The 17,208-nt window shown below is 43.0% G+C and overlaps 1 protein-coding gene across 2 annotated transcripts in view; it reads left to right on the top strand.

The window, feature by feature from the left end:
- Positions 1–17,208, top strand: part of dachb (dachshund b) — a 58,388-nt gene that overhangs the window by 29,168 nt on the left and 12,012 nt on the right. For both annotated transcript variants that reach the window (XR_014596535.1, XM_084002393.1), the window contains exons 2-7: positions 1,102–1,217; positions 8,093–8,203; positions 13,155–13,313; positions 14,804–14,973; positions 15,232–15,337; positions 16,227–16,301. Coding sequence is in view for 1 of the 2 variants with exons in the window: in XM_084002393.1 (XP_083858519.1) it covers positions 1,102–1,217; positions 8,093–8,203; positions 13,155–13,313; positions 14,804–14,973; positions 15,232–15,337; positions 16,227–16,301 (737 nt within the window). In the remaining variant the exon portion in view is untranslated. The remainder of the gene's footprint in view (positions 1–1,101; positions 1,218–8,092; positions 8,204–13,154; positions 13,314–14,803; positions 14,974–15,231; positions 15,338–16,226; positions 16,302–17,208) is intronic.

Genomic DNA, 17,208 nt, shown 5'->3' with positions numbered 1-17,208 from the left:
AAGAAACATAAAGCTGTAAAGAAAGATTTGTAAAGATGTAAAGAAAAGCACATGTGATGATTTAATGGTGCCTAACCATAATGAAAAAACACGTGTTTTATAGTTTATAGTTTTAGTTTTATAGTTGGGTTTTTGCTGTCCGTGGTGCTGAACGATCCTGATGATGGATGTCTGTGATGCGTACATGAATGTGTGTGAAAATGTTTTCACGGAAACCAAGATGGCGAGCTTGCTAGTCGGACAGGCTAACGTACGCTAGCAGAGTTCAACGTAGTGAAGTCGCTGGATATTCTTGTGTTTTAGAGATGAATTCTGGTTTCTACTTTTCTATTTTCATCCGACGACACTGATGAAGTACAGCTCTCTCTCTCCCTCTCTCTCTCTCTCTCTCCCTCTCACTCTCTCTAGGTGTAAATGACTTTGGACGGCCATCTGTTACTTAGCCACCCTGCAGAGAGTTGGCCTGCATGCACACCTTCTGTGTGTGTGTGTGTGTGTATATGAGTGTGTGTGTGTGTGTGTGTATGAGTGTGTGTGTGTGTGTGTATGTGTGTGTGAGTGTGTGTGTGCCTTCCTTTATGTTTAGTTGCACATGTGCTGTCACTGTATCGTTTGCGTGTGTTTATTTATGCCGACGTGCACATGCATAATACAGCCGTGTGTGTGAGTGTGTGTGTGTGTGTGTCGTACATGTAGAACACGTATTATTGGGAGTGTGAGACACCAGTTTACATCAGCGTTAGCATGTTTAGCACCCGTCGATGCTAATCCTCCCTCTGACTCAAACTGATCATTTATTGACTCATATTGAGTTAGATTCTGTTATTTCCTGCTCGTGGCTTCTTCAAAATAAAAGCCGTTCGTTGGTAACTGTAGCAAGGAATTTAGAAATCTTTAAAATATGATAAAACATAAAAAAAATGTAAATATTGTTTTGTTTTATTGTGTAAAATATTCAGAAAACTCCCTTTCAGCACCGGAAACACTGAAAGACGAGATCAGTCAGTCAACCGCCATGGAAACCGTCTCCTAGCAGCCGATCCACTTCTGTGTCACAGTGATTAATGTGTCTGTCTGTCTGCCTGCCTGTCTCCCCTCCAGCTCTCGACCGGGCCGTCCTCCCAAGCGTTGTTCTGGGGCCGGGATCCAGGAAAGCCCCCGGCTGATGCACCCGGGTCTCCCAGGCCTGCTGTCCCCCAACCTGCTGTCCCACACCGGTAAGAGACCAGAGACCGGTCTAACCCCGACTCCTCCTACTTTTAATGATCGTCAAGAAGAAGAATTCATGTTTTAAGAGATTATTAAAGGAGCAGTTAATCTCATCTAATGGGATTAAGTTTCACTATTGCTGCTTTGTACACGTTGAAGTCCCAGATCCACCAGGAACCCACAAAATAACGTATTGATCTGTGATTTAATATCAATAAGCAGATGAAAAGGATGCTGAAATAACTCCATCATGATGGTGATCAGTAAAAAGTGCTGAGTCATGCTTTGTTAGGTCTGTCTGCAAGACCACAAGATAACTCCTGTTAAAACGCTGGTTTTCTGAATGGAGTCTGGTTGATGGTGCTAGGCTACGCTAACATTGTAGCTGCTCCATCAACACTCCATATAAGGTCATCTAGACATAAATACAGCAGAGACCTTGTTGTTTGGACCACAGACAGTCTCTGGTTCCTCCACATAGTCTGGTCTGGTCTCTGGACTAATGTGAGCTACTATCTAGACCTCTGGGGGACCACAGACAGTCTCTGGTTCCTCCACATAGTCTGGTCTGGTCTCTGGACTCATGTGGTCTAGAAACAGAAGAAAAAGAGGATTTTTTTCTGGCTCTGAACGTGTAAATGGAGGGAAGAAGAAAGGAGGGATGATGCCGGAGGAGATGGTGAAACCTAAAAACGAGTGCCAAAGAGAGAGAGGGAGGGAGGGAGGGGGAGAGCAAAAGATGGTGTAAAGAGAGATTGAGGAGTTGAGGAGAAACAAGTGGAGGGAAGGATGGAGGGATGAGAGACGGAGGATGAATGAATGAAGGGAAATAAAAACATGGAGGAGGAAGAGCTGCAGAGAGCGAGAGCGGGTGAACGAGTGCAGACTGCATGGTGGTGTGATGAATGACACGTCTCTGGGGTCCCACTCCTCCATCTGTCCATCCCTCCCTCCTCCCCCTCCCTCCTTTCTTCCCTCCCTTCTTTCTCCACTCATCCTCCTCCTTACTGTCCTCCTTTCTGCCTCTCCTCCCTTCTGGGCTTCCTCCTTTTTCCTCTTCCTTTATTTACTTCCCTTCTTCCTCTCTCTCTCTTCTCCATTCCTCCCTGATCTTCTTCCCTCCTTTCTTTCTTCCTTCCTTCCTTCCTTCCTTCCCTCTCGTTCACGTATCACTTGCTCTCCTCTGGTCCTCCTTTCCTTTCCTTACCTCCTCCCCCGTCTTCCACCATTTTAATCTCCCTCACCTCCTTCTTCCTTCCTTATTCTTTATAATAGAATCTCAACTTTATTTCCTTCCCTCCCTCCCTCATCTCTCCTTCCTTCCCTTCCTTCCTTCCCTCCCTCCCTCCCTCCTCCCTTGACAGTGACTCTTGGCCTCCTTCTCTTTCTCCAGAATAAATAAAACATGGTTGTGTTTAGTGACATATGGACACAGCTCACTGTGGCATACTAATGACACACACACACACACACACACACACACACACACGCATCAGGTGTGTGTGTCCATGCTGAGGTATGTGTGTTTGTCGAACATTAGTGGAACCCAGAGAAAACATTTGCTCACTTATGATTGCTCATTAGACACACACACACACACACACACATGACCTACACACACACACACACACACACACACCCTTGGCAGTGGTCGGATGGCACATTCCGCCTCGGTCTCACACACACGCAGAGTTGGTCGTCTTCGCGGGGCCTGCGTCCATGGAGACGCCGCGTTGCCGGGGGAGACGGGCTGTTGTTTACGACCTCGCGGGCGCCACGGCGATGGGGGGGCATCAGCCAATCACAGATGGACATTTATCACACTGTTAGGGAACACACAGAAAGAGAGGAGGATGAGGAGGAGAGGAAGAGGAGGAGGTGGTTGTTGGTACGATGGGAGGAGGAAGAAGAGATGCATGATGGGAAAAGTGTCGGAAGAGGAGCCAGAGGTAAAGAGGAAGAGAGGAAGAAGAGGGTCGTTGAAAAGAGGAAATAGAAGAAGGGAGGGAGGGAAGGAGGAAGGAAGGAAGGGAAGAAGAAAAAGGAGAACAAAGTGGATAAAACCAAGAAAGAGAGAATGAGGCAACAAGAGTGATATCAGTTTAATTGGCCTCATCTTCCTCAACAAAGACGCTGTGATGATAAGCGTGTGTGTGTGTGAGTGTGTGTGTGTGTGTGTGTGTGTGTGTGTGTGTGTGTGTGTGTGTGAGAGTGTGTGTGTGTGTGTGAGAGTGTGTGTGTGTGTGTGTGCAGGGAGCTGCAGCATCATTTGACTTGTTAATTCACTTCAATAACAGCTCAATGGTTCGCCTTGTCTTCTAACACACACACACACACACACACACACACACGAACAAACACACACACTTCACACGGTTTGGATAGAGAGGCACATAAACGCAACTACAAACAATACACACACACACACACACACACACACACACTTAACGCAAATACACTTTGACACACATTCAGGTCATAAACACACAGTGTAAACATTCTGCAGCGACAAACATAAACACATCTGGAGCTGGAACACACACACACACACAGACACACACACACACACACACACACACACACACACACACACAGTACTCTGTGTAGGTTACAGATGAAGTGCTTTCAATCTTGTCCTGAAAAGAATACACTCATCTGAGGACTCTTATGTGCACCTGCAGAGAGAGGGGGGGGGGGGGGGGGGGGGGATGAGAGGGGGGAGAGAGAGAGAGAGGACTAAAGTGACATCAAGTCCTTTTCATCTCGTCGTCCTGCATCACGTATTTAAGGACCAAACACACACTGATGATGTGCTGCAGCGCCCCCCGCTGGTCGACGTCGTCACTGACGGAACCGGAGTGAAAACCCGAAAAACCTTTTCTCGCTAAAAGGCAGGAAACGCTAACGTCCAGTTAACGCACGTTCTGGTTGCGACGTCTTAAAGGCACAGCAGCAAAAAACGATGTATTATAGATATTGTGGTCCCTCTGTGTGTGTTGTTATCAGAGCAATCAATATATACTAGTATAGCCCTGAATATATGTGTCTCTGTTCTTTTTGCACCTACTGAGGGGGGGGGGGGGGGGGGGGATGTATGTATACTATGTAAACATGTATACTATGTAAACATATATATATTGTGCATCTTCAATAAAAAAAAAGTTGATCACAAAAAAAAATATATACTAGTATATATACTATTATATTAGTATAGTATACTAGTATATCAGTATGTATACTAGTAGTAGCCTCTTACTTTTAGAACCTCTGATTTTAAATGGCAGTAGAGCCTCTAATTGTTGCATCTAATTAGAGCAACCATTGACTTTCTACTGAATGTTGCTTTCATGAAGCAACATCATCCCTAAAAGTTGACTTTAAATGGGCAATGTTGACTTTTTAAGGCCTCAGATCCACTAATAGTTGTCTAGTTGATGCTAGAAGAACCAATAATCACCACTTTTATAGGAAGGAGGAATTTTGGCGCCCCCTCTGGATAAAGTCCCTTAGATGGAGAAAACTCAGTCTTGGTCCTGGTTCTCCCGTGACCCCCTTCCCTCGAAGAGGAATCAGAGTTTTTCTGACAGATCGGTCGCTGCTGGAAGCATCAAATCACGATGTTTTCAGACCCAAATAAACGTCTTTTTCACGATCCCTGCAAAGCGCTAGCGCCACAAAATGGCCGGCGTGAGGCGGCTCCAAATGGGCGCCCTGGACCTCCAGCGAGCTAAAGATGGGCGACCTAAGTGCCAGCAGAGTGCGGAGCTGGAATCTCTTTGACTCAGCACTCGAGCAATTGACTGCATTCGTAAATTGGCACTCCGAGTGCTCGAAGCAGGAAGAAAAAAAGAAAAAAACGTAAAAACAAAAAAACAGCCAGAACAACGTTTCTAAATCCAGAACACAAAGAGCAATTCCTACGTTTTTTTTTCTTCCCCCGTTTGTTTTATTCAAAGTGTCACTCCGTCTCTGAGAGCGTTCAGAGCACTTCGTCAGAGGCGGAAGGTGCAGCGGATTAAATATTTACCACCGCGGCCAAATGGGGTGGGTTTCACGCGAGCTCGGGAAGGGGGGCGGGGGGGTCCAGGACTCTAGAAGATCACCCAACAGCCTCCTCAGAGCTATTAGAGAGCATCCTGTAGAAGGACTCTGTCAGGTCTCATTTAGAAGCTGAAGGAGGCTTTTACTGAGGAGGAGACGGTCCACTTCTCTGATGGACGACTTCTGGTTTCATACGACACGAAACCCTCAAACCCAAACAAGACTATCAACGCTAGGGATTCACGTAAATAAGAGCTGACTTGACAAAATGTCAACTTTTACACAAACGGTCGCTGTGTGGCGCTCCGAATATACCTGGGCGTGAGGTTCCCATGTGGTCCAAGTCAGTAGTTCAGGGTCGCCCATTCGGTTTGGGAGGACGCCCCTTTGTGGGGCCGCTTCCCCAGGATGCAGTGAAGTCCAGGGTGAAGGTGGTTCCGAGTTCTTCCTGGGTCCATAGACTTGTGGCCTTTTTGTTTTTGTAATCAGGCAGAGCCCCGATCAGAAAAACCTCGTTGGGAACGTCCCTCTGGATTTACGTGGATTTCACGTTACGCTGACGACTCACTCCTCTTCTGTCCTGATCCGTCCTCACTTCCTTCTTCTTCTCTTGTTCGTCCTTCGGAGAGCATTAGGATGGTAAACAACGTATGGACAACCCACAGGGGACCACGACCACGAACACACACACACACACACACACACTCTGTTTCTATACGATGCGTTCGTCTTTGAAGAGGTCTGTCAATCAATCACACACCAATTCCCAAGGTTCCGTGGTCGCCATTAGCGACGGGGGTCGATGCTCGGTAACCGTGGACACAGCGGACAGCCATTGATCTGAGAGTGTGTGTGTGTGTGTGTGTGTGTGTGTGTGAGTGTGTGTGAGTGTGTGTGTGTGTTTGATAGTCATGATGGAGGACAGTATTGTGGTTCTGCCCTCGTTATTGATCGTCTTCTGGTTGCATCGAGGCGAAGCGGGCGTTCGGACTCCTTGTGTCCGAGTGTGTGTGTGTGCGTGTGCGAGTGCGAGTGTGTGTGTGCGTGTGTGTGTGTGTGTGTCAAGGTGTTCTCCAGTAATCGATGTGTGGATGCCGTCTTGACCTCACACTGGGACGCCACTTTCCATTTTTAATTCCTCTTCAGTCTCTTTGATCCTTTTTTTTTTCGTGAGGAACTAAAATGTTTTCATGTGATTTAATCTCAAACTGCAGTTATATATATTATATATGTGATATGATATATATATATATATATATATATATATATATATATATATATATATATATATATATATATATATATACATATATATATATATATATAATTATAATAACATCTCTCCTCTCACGTTCAAGTGAATGCTGATGGTATTCTTATTTACTCACAAAAAAGGGATGATAACAACAATAATAACTCTTCTTTTTGTTTTTTTTCTTTGTTGGAAAATATTTTTTACAAAACAAAAATGGTTTATTTTGTGAATTTAATGAATTGATAAAGAACTAAATCTGTACGTTTCTTTTTTGCTTTTTGACGTCCGTAATTACCTGAAGAAGTTCACCTGCAGACGACTCACTCTTTGTTTCTATACCCTCACTCTCTTTCTTCCTCACTCTCACCCTCCTCACTCTCACCCTCCCTCACTCTCTTTCTTCCTCACTCTCACCCTCCCTCACTCTCTTTCTTCCTCACTCTCACCCTCCTCAGTCTCACCCCCCTCACTCTCTTTCTTCCTCACTCTCACCCTCCCTCACTCTCTTTCTTCCTCACTTTCACCCTCCCTCACTCTCTTTCTTCCTCACTCTCACCCTCCCTCACTCTCACCCCTCACTCTCTTTCTTCCTCACTCTCTTTCTTCCTCACTCTCACCCTCCTCACTGTCACCCTCCCTCACTCTCACCCCTCACTCTCTTTCTTCCTCACTCTCACCCTCCCTCACTCTCTTTATTCCTCACTCTTACCCCCTCACTCTCTTTCTTCCTCACTCTCACCCATCACTCTTTCTTCCTCACTCTCACCCCTCACTCTCACCCTCCTCACTCCTGCTTTCAATTAAACCTCAAACAGCGAGACAACTCCCCCCTCCTCCCTCCCCCTCCTCCCCCTCCAGCTTGTTTTCTTTATAGCTAGCAGACAACTGTACTGTGTGTAATGGACATTCCTCCAAGGCCGTCAACCGTGACCGGGGCAAAACCAACTGACCTACACACACACACACACACACACACACACACACACACACACCGATAAGCATGCATGCATCCACACACACATTAATACATGAAAGAAAAGTGTATGTACACACTCAGCACGATGTAAAAGGCTCACATGCACTTTAACATAATAGTGTGTTAACACAATGAAGCACGCACACACACACACACGCACACACACACACACACACACACACACACACACACAGAGGGTCATCGCTCTCACTCTGCTGGTTGTTGTGTATAGAAGTCAGTTCCAGGTCAGTGCACAGAGCCAGGGATCTTAGTCCATACAAAAGTGTGTGTGTGTGTGTGTGAGTGTGTGTGTATAATTCAGCCCTGCGGCGTCTCAAACAGCACTCACACCCCGCAACACTTCAACAAAACGCTCAAACTGAAAGGAGAGTTTTGACAGCGACAGCCGGGCAAGTATGTGTGCCACGGCTCATTGCAAGGCATCATGGGTAAAAGGCGGGCAGCACCTGCGAGGTCACGGCGAGGAGTCAACTGAAGCCATGATTGGTTTGTTGAGAGACAGAGTCTGATGATTGGTGCGTCGCTACGGATGTTTGTGATGATGAGGACGATGAAAGTAACAGCAGTGTGTGTGTGTGTGTGTGTTGCAGGCCTGACAGCAGCAGCCATGGCGGAGCTTCAGAAGCTGCAGAAGATGAAGATGATGATGAGTCTCCAGAACGGCAACGAGTCGGACAACGATGACCTGCAGTCCAACACAGGTCACTCACACACACACGCACACATACACACACACACATACACACACACACACGTTGAGTAAAATAATCTGCATCGTTGGAGTATAAACTAGTAAAAGTTAACAAGGTCGTCTCCACCTGTTGCTATTGGCAACCGTTACTCACCGTCAAGGTTTCCAAAAGAAGAAAAACGTAAGCAATTCAAGTGTGCATTGAGTTGACGTCCCGGAGTTTGTTGCCTAAACCTCACTTCCTGCGCAGATGCAACTTTATTTTGAAAGGAAGCGTGTGTTGACAGGCTGTACCGACACACTAAAAGAATGGACACTAGGTCGAACACTAGAATGAACACTAGGTTGAACACTAGGTTGAACACTAGAATGAACACTAGAATGAACACTAGGTTGAACACTAGGTCGAACACTAGAATGAACACTAGGTTGAACACTAGGTTGAACACTAGAATGAACACTAGGTTGAACACTAGAATGAACACTAGGTTGAACACTAGAATGAACACTAGGTTGAACACTAGGATGAACACTAGGATGAACACCAGGTTGAACACTAGAATGAACACTAGAATGAACACTAGGATGAACACTAGGATGAACACCAGGTTGAACACTAGAATGAACACTAGAATGAACACTAGGATGAACACTAGGATGAACACCAGGTTGAACACTAGAATGAACACTAGAATGAACACTAGGATGAACACTAGAATGAACACTAGGATGAACACTAGGTTAAACACTAGAATGAACACTAGGTTGAACACCAGAATGAACACTAGGTTGAACACTAGGTTGAACACTAGAATGAACACTAGAATGAACACTAGGATGAACACTAGGTTAAACACTAGAATGAACACTAGGTTGAACACCAGAATGAACACTAGGTTGAACACTAGGTTGAACACTAGGATGAACACTAGGATGAACACCAGGTTGAACACTAGAATGAACACTAGGTTAAACACTAGAATGAACACTAGTTTGAACACTAGGTTGACACTAGGATGAACACTAGAATGAACACTAGGTTGAGCACTAGAATGAACACTAGGTTGAACACTAGGTTGAACATTAGGTTGAACACTAGTTTGAACACTAGTATGAACACTATGATGAACACTAGGTTGAACACTAGTTTGAACACTAGGATGAACACTAGGATGAACACTAGGTTGAACACTAGAATGAACACTAGGTTGAACACTCGTTTGAACACTAGGTTGAACACTAGTTTGAACACTAGGATGAACACTATGATGATGACTGCAGACGTTGAACACTTAAACAGCTGGTTCTCTAGATGCTGAAACAGGAAGTAGAACCCGGTTCCTTATCTCTTCTCATTTCTTCTCCACTAAAGGAAATAACATCCAGTGTTCTACAAAGAGAAAGCATTGTTGAGTTTAATATGTGATCTATTCCTGAGTCTGGATGTTTAACTAGCAGAAGAATCATCGACAGGTTTTCAGAACTCAACGACCTCCGGGTTCAGATCGTCTACTTCTACTTCGATGTAATATTAGTACGAATAAGAGGACCTCATTAGCAAAATACCAGTAAGGAATTAAAACAATGTTTATTTTATTTATTAAGAAAATATAATTCAGTTCGTCTCTTCACTCAGATGGGTTTCAACATTTTACACCGACTTAAGGTGTGTGTCTGTGTGTGTGGGTGTGTGTGTGTGTGTGTTATGTAAGCGCTGGCAGGTCGGGTTTCAGTCCTTTTTTTGCTTCTTCTCTTCAGATTCTTAATGTTTTTACTCAGCGACGTTTATTTAACGGCACATTAATGTTAATAAAGTAAAGTCGTTTACATTATTATAATAATTGCTATTAAATATGTTAAAAATGAATCTAAACATTTTATTTTCTTATTTGAACTGAGATGAAATACTCGTTTCAGGGATACATATTAAATATAAGATGTTTGTTCTTTACCCCTTCATTTAAAATGAAATGAATGTTTAACTCACTGTGATGTAATACTTACATAATATGAGTGTTTATTAATGAAGTTGTAAAGCTGCTTACAACCAGATCGTTTTAATATTAAAGAGTGTAATCAATAAAGCATGAAATATTCCATATTTGCATATTAGAAACCATCTGTCGACTAATCGTTTATTTTAATCAACATCCGTGAAACACAAACACACCATTTTAATGTTTATCTGAGTCGTGTTTGTTAAATAATACATTAAATCAATAATTCAGCGTAAAAATCGACTAAAGAGATCGTCGTCACGTTGCTGACTCGTCTGTTTTATGAAACTTTGATGTTGTTATTTGTGAAACTTTAATGTTTTAATCTTAACAGAGATTTAAATTCTTAATGATACATGAAGGTCAAATAAACATCCAATTAGAATATTTCTAAAAAGCTGAATGTTTGCAATGTGATAATTACAATAATAATAATAATAATAATAATAATAATAATAAAATAGATAAAACAGAAAAAGAATAATAATATAGATAAAATAGAATAAAAATAATATAGATCAAATAGATCAAAATACTAATAATTATACAATAATAATAAATAAAAGTAATAATATAGATACAAATAGAATAATACAAATAATAAAAAATAATAATAATAATAAATAAAACTATTATTAAATAATTATTATTAGTCATGGTGGTTGTATTAATATTAATAATCTATTTATTATTGTTGCTTCTACGACTAATAATAATTGTTTTTATCAAAATAATAGTATTAGAAGTAGTAGTAGAAATAATGATAAAATTATAAAAATAGTATTAATAAATGTAATTTATTATTAATTGAAGTGAAGTATTAATATGTATTAATGTATTTATTTATTTTTTGCTACAACTAATAAAAATAAGTATTATCATCATTATCAAAAAATAATATTAATAAAAACAATAATAGTAAATAATGAAATATCTGTCAGGAAAAAGTACTAAATGACATCAAAACAAACACACACACACACTCTCTCTCTCTCTCTCTCTCCATCTCTGCTGTTTGCTTCTCTGAATTATTAAAAAGACAGAAAACAAAAAGCAAAGAGAAAAGAAAAGAGGGCGAGCGAGCATTCCTTCCCTCTCTCTCTCTTTTCTTCTGCTGACCTGGCTAATGTTTCTCTTTTCATTTGCCGTCGTTTTTTATTCATCCGCTCCTCTTCCTCCTCGTCTTTGATTTCATTCGGAGTGTTTTCCTGTTTTCCGACCTTGTTTTCTTTGTGCGAGACACTCACACCGTCCTGGGAAACTCCGCCGGACAATGGAGGAGCAACGCAAGCAACGAGGGCAACGCCAGCAACCGGGGGGGGGGGGATTTAGGGCGAGGCAGCAGGAAACGAGGTGAAAGTCGATCGCTCGTATCTGTTCGGTTTTAAACGAGGAAGACGAGTGGAAACCATCTCTGTTTCACATCCTTTACTGCGGTAAAAGTACTCACAACGCAGTACAAATACTCTGTTTCTTCAGGAACTACTATTATATCAGTGGGTTATCATGACTCAGCATTAACTATTTATTAACGAGTAAGTAAAGTAAAAACGCAAAACTATGCCGCGGTCACATGACACGTCAACTTCACCGCACTTAAGGTGGACTGGTTGATGTGATTACCTTCGACTAGCGTCGACTCATTTAGCTGCTTGTTAGCAACAACACGACCAACGTTAGCTTTATACGAGGAAAGCGTTAGTTAGACAAAAACATTTCTTCAGCTGTAGACAACGAAACCAACGTTAGCTTTACACGAGGAAAGCGTTAGACAAAAACATTTCTTTAGCTGTAGACAACAAAACCAACGTTAGCTTTTCACGACGAAACCACCGTTAGTGGTAGACAAAAAAATGTAGTGTTAGATGTCAAACCCAATGTTAGCGTTTGACAAAAAAACCTACGTTAGCTTTAGATGACGAAACCAACGTTAACTTTTCACTTTGAAACCAATGTTAGCTGTAGACAAAAAAAGTTAGCGTTAGACGTCAAACCCAGCGTTAGCGTTTGACAAAGAAAAAAATGACGTTGACGTGACAGTTTTTCACCCCTTTCAGGGGTCTTTTTTGCACAAAATGAGAATGCAACAATTTAAAGATGGCAACACACATGTTGTGATTAAAGGACGAGAGAGAGAGAGAGAGAGAGAGAGAGAGAGAGAGAAGAAAGTGAGGAGATGAAGGAGAGAGGACGAGGGAGACATGAGAACATCTGCCCATCTGTTTATACTTCTTTTCTTCCCCGGTGGAAACGGCAGAAGGGATGAGGCCCAGCTGTCACACACACACACACACACACACACACACACACACACACACACACACACAGCGCAGGGAGTTCAGTAGGCAATAATAGAGAGAGACGGTTGCTAATTCAAACTAATGGAGGGAGATGAAGATGGATGAGAAAGGGAACGAGGGAGCAGAGAGAGAGAGGTGTGTGGGGCGAGAGAGGCAGAGTTACACAGAGAGAGAGAGATAGAGAGAGAGAGTGCAGGAATGAAGGTGTGAAGTCAGGAAGTAATAGTTTCTCTCTCTCCTGAAACGGATTTAATTATTTTATCGTTATCACACTGTTGAAACCGAATGATGATACAATATATTTATTAATGATAAACAAATGCTTTTAACGTCATTAACAAGCTGTCATATGTAATCACATCGTAATAATCACATCGTCGGAGTTAACGAAGAGCGGGAGCAGCGTTAGCGAGAAGCCGCGATTTGGAGGAATGAAACGTTATTTTCTGATTTTTAATTTTACAAATAAACACATCGGCTCCTCGTGACAATCCTGCAGGAAGGTGTCAGATCTTGAAGGAATGCAGCTTCATCCTGCTGTGGCCTGCCTGCTCTCTCTCTCTGATATATATATATATATATATATAATATAACTCCGACCCGGGACGCCTCCTTCTATGAGCTGAATATTAAAATCATGGTTGTTTCCTGTCTGTCTACCCAGGAGGGAGTGAGTGTTCCTGGGATAAGGAGCGTCTGACCAGCCCCCCCGCCCATGGAGGAGGACCAGGAGGAGGAGGAGTAGGAGGAGGAGGGAGGGGGCCGGCCATCGGAGCTGTCAATCAACAGCAACTCCAGCAGCAACAACAGCTATTGGCTAACAGTGAGTACACACACAATAAGTGTGTGTGTGTTTAAAGAGGTGGCAATATTTGTTAATGTACGCCACTTAATCTGTTCCCATCTCCCGTATTAACACTCCGCCTGGATTAATCAGCACACACTCTACTAAATGACTCAATTCATCAACACCACACACACACACACACACACACACACACACACACACACACACACACACTCACACACACACACTCACACACACACAAAACAAACAAACACAATCATGCTCGCTCTTTTTCTTGTAGCAGAAGTAATGTGTTTGTGTACACACACACACACACACGCGCGGCGGGAGGCGACAAACACTCACATTGATTATTCCATCACTTCAGTCGTCACGACAACAGCAATCAGTGTTATTGTTTCATTGGAATGAAAGCAGCCGCTGCCATTCTTTTTGTGTTTCCGACAGCTGAGGAGACTTTTTTAGAGAGTTGACGTGTTGCCTTTAAAAACGAAGGGAGGGGCCTGAGGTTGGAGGGGGGGGTCTGAGGTCACAGGTCAGAGGTCAAGGTCATGCTTTTAGGAGATTCGGGGTTACAGGATGAATTAAAGTTAATGATTTGTCCTCATGAACGGAAGAGAGGAGAAGAAAGATGAAGGAAGAGAAGATGAAGGAAGAGAAAGATGAAGGAAGAGAAAGATGAAAGATGGAGGAAAAGAAAGATGGAGGAAGGGAAGATGAAGGAAGAGAAGAGAAGGAAGAGAAGGATGAAGGAAGAGAAGAGAAGGAAGAGAAGGATGAAGGAAGAGAAGGATGAAAGAAGAGAAGATGAAGGAAGAGAAGGATGAAGGAAGAGAAGAGAAGGAAGAGAAGGATGAAGGAAGAGAAGGATGAAAGAAGAGAAGTTGAAGGAAGAGAAGGATGAAGGAAGAGAAGATGGAGGAAGAGAAGATGAAGGAAGAGAAGATGAAGAAGATGAGTGTAAACAACAGGAAAGAGAAACTGGGAATGACGAGCGTTCAGGAAAGAAAGGAGGAGATAAAAGGGAAGAAAGACGTTCAAACAAAGGAAATGTGAGAAAGACAAAGCGACGATGTCCTTTCTCTTTCACCTCGTCGCCCTTTGACCTCTTGACCTCCACGTCCTCCCTCCTCCTCGGCTTTGTCAACTTTTATTAGCGAGACATTTGACACCGATGTGACACCTCTCCTTCTCGGCCTCCTCGGGGTGAAGTTCAACACGAGTTCACCGCCGTCCTCCTTCCACGCTTTACTGGATAAGAACGTACAGAAATTATAAAATCTCGTAGAAAAGATCGGATTTAAAAGCTTCCTGCTGTACGACACGGAGGAACCTGGAAGTCAGATGAGGGCAGTGAAAAAATAAGACTGAAGATGAATTATTCAGGCCCTTTGTATAATTACAAAATATGATCGAAGTGTTGTGTTATACCAAAATAGCTCAATTCGCTAATTTTGTGAAACTCGACAAAAAAACCAAAGACGTTTTTTTTCTAACTCACTCAGGGTTGGACCTGCCCTTCATGATGATGCCCCACCCTCTGCTGCCCATGGGGCTGCCGCCTGCGTCCGTTGCTATGGCGATGTCACAGATGAACCACCTCAACACCATCGCCAACATGGCCGCCGCAGCCCAGCAGATACACACTCACGTACACCGGGCGCCCGTCATCAAGGTAAAACACACCTTTAAAAACAGAAAAATAAACGTTTTAAATGACCACCACAGAGGACCCACGTAGGTTCCTTGAGGAACTCCCCAATAAAGAACATGATATTTAGATCAGAATTGTTGGTTTTGCTATAATGTTTTTTTTTTCTGGAGTGAGGTTGATTCAGGTTTTTTTTGTTTTTTTTTAGCTTTAATCTTGGTCAGTTTCTGGTAACCAATAGTAACGATGTTGAGTCATGTGACCTCGTGTCTTCCTGTGCAGGAGCGAGTGTGTGACAGTCCTTCTCTGTCTCCGTCTGTCGATGAGACCAACACTCCTCTGCAGTCGCAGCCCAGCAGCTCGGCCTCCAGCTCGCCAGAACGCCTCGGTACGCCGACGACACGCACTCCGACACGCACAATACATCGGAAATACCCCCCGACAGCTAGCCCATCCAAGGGAAATTATTAATTCATTATTATATTTGTTTACATTCATTTCTCAAGCAAATGTTTAATAGTTTCAGCTTTTTCTGTTTTGTTTTTTTAATTTTCTATAATAAACTGAATTTCTTTCGCTTTGTCAAACAAACATTTGGAGACTTTTTTTAATTTTCTTTCCAAACAGATTGATTCATTGATTTAAGAGCAGATTAATTAGTTAGTTGCAGCCACAAAACATGTGCTGATGAATTCAATTTTATCTGGTACCACCATCGCTGAAATCAAACAAATGTCGCTCAGCAAAGTCCAGACTCTTCTCTGTTCTGGTCCTCAGTGGTGGAATGAACTCCCGACTAATGTCAGAGTCATTTGCAATCTTCCGAAAAAGGCTCAAGACTCACCTGTTCAGACTTCACCTGGACTCTACATAGCATGACCCACTAACTAAGTCACTTTGGACAAAAGCGTCTGCTAAATGACCTAAATGTAAATGTATTTTCAGCTTCTCAAATACGCATGTTTTCTGTTCTCTTTTATAATATTTAACTAAACATCTTTGACTTTTGGTCCAAAACACTTTCAGTAATCGGCATTTTCTCCTCAAACTTCGTAGACATCATTAATAAATAAAATAATGACTTCACACACAGACCGATATTCATGCAGATACTTTACACGTACATCCCTGAAACGTGTATAAATACTAGATAGTACACACATGTTATGTTTTTGTATGTCCTGGAGACACACACACACACACACACACACACACACACACACACACACACACACACACACACACACTCTCTCTCACTGTGCTTTCTCTTTCAACAGGATTGGTGTCAGCTGATGCAGATGTTGCTCTGACCAACCCTGCTGCACCCATCAAGAAAATAACAAAGGACAAAGGTTGGACCACACACACACACACACACACTTATATAAGTGTGGATATTCCATTACCCACCTTAATCTAAACCCTCGCCCATTTTGTTTTGACAACTGACAAATTGTCCTCACTTGGAGGGTTTTCCTCATCTACTGTATTTACACACACACACACACACACACACACACACACACGCGTGCACACACACATACACACACACACACTCGCAGACACAAACAGAAACAGAAGCGTCAGGATGTTCAGCCCCTGCTATTGATCATCTGTCTGTGAGCCATCAATCAGAGGGATGAACGAGGGAGGCAGATAGATGGAGGGGGGAGGGAGGGGGAGGAGGGGGTGAGGCTAAGTGAAGGAGGCAAGGCTAAAAGGGGTCAAGAGGTCACACACTAAAAGCATGCGGGGCCTCTTCCTCCCTCCATCACTCTCTCTCTGTATTTTCCATTGCAACACGTTTTAGTTCTCCGTTTCCTCGTCGGACGCTGAAGCTGCACTGCGACATCGTCAGAGACGCTTCCTTCCTTTTACGATCAATAACATCAAATAACGACTCGGTGCCGCTCCGCCGCCGCCACGAGGAGGAGAGGAGTTCATCTCCTCCCGACCGCACCAGTCAAAGTCATCAAATGTCGACGACTTTCACTGGAATTAAAAAAAGAATTGTGTCTGAACTTAAGGTGGATTTCTCAGCAATGTTGCTATTTAAGGTGGAACGCGTTGATCTGATCTCGCTTTTTTTCCAGTGCTGAGAGCTGAAAAAGAAAACGAAAAACTTTTTTTTCTTTTATCAAGCGCTAGTGAACCCGAAGTTTCTTTGATCCGGCGATACAAGACGTTGCATCTGTGTGACGTTCGGTAAATATAAACAACCTGATGACGATTGATTTACGTCCAAAAAACGTCCATAAA

The sequence above is a fragment of the Eutrigla gurnardus genome (genome assembly GCF_963514095.1).
Source record: "Eutrigla gurnardus genome assembly, chromosome: 23".
Taxonomy (NCBI): Eukaryota; Metazoa; Chordata; class Actinopteri; order Perciformes; family Triglidae; genus Eutrigla; species Eutrigla gurnardus.
The sequence above is the reverse complement of the archived record's forward strand: the minus strand, read 5'-3'. Positions and strand labels throughout refer to the sequence as shown.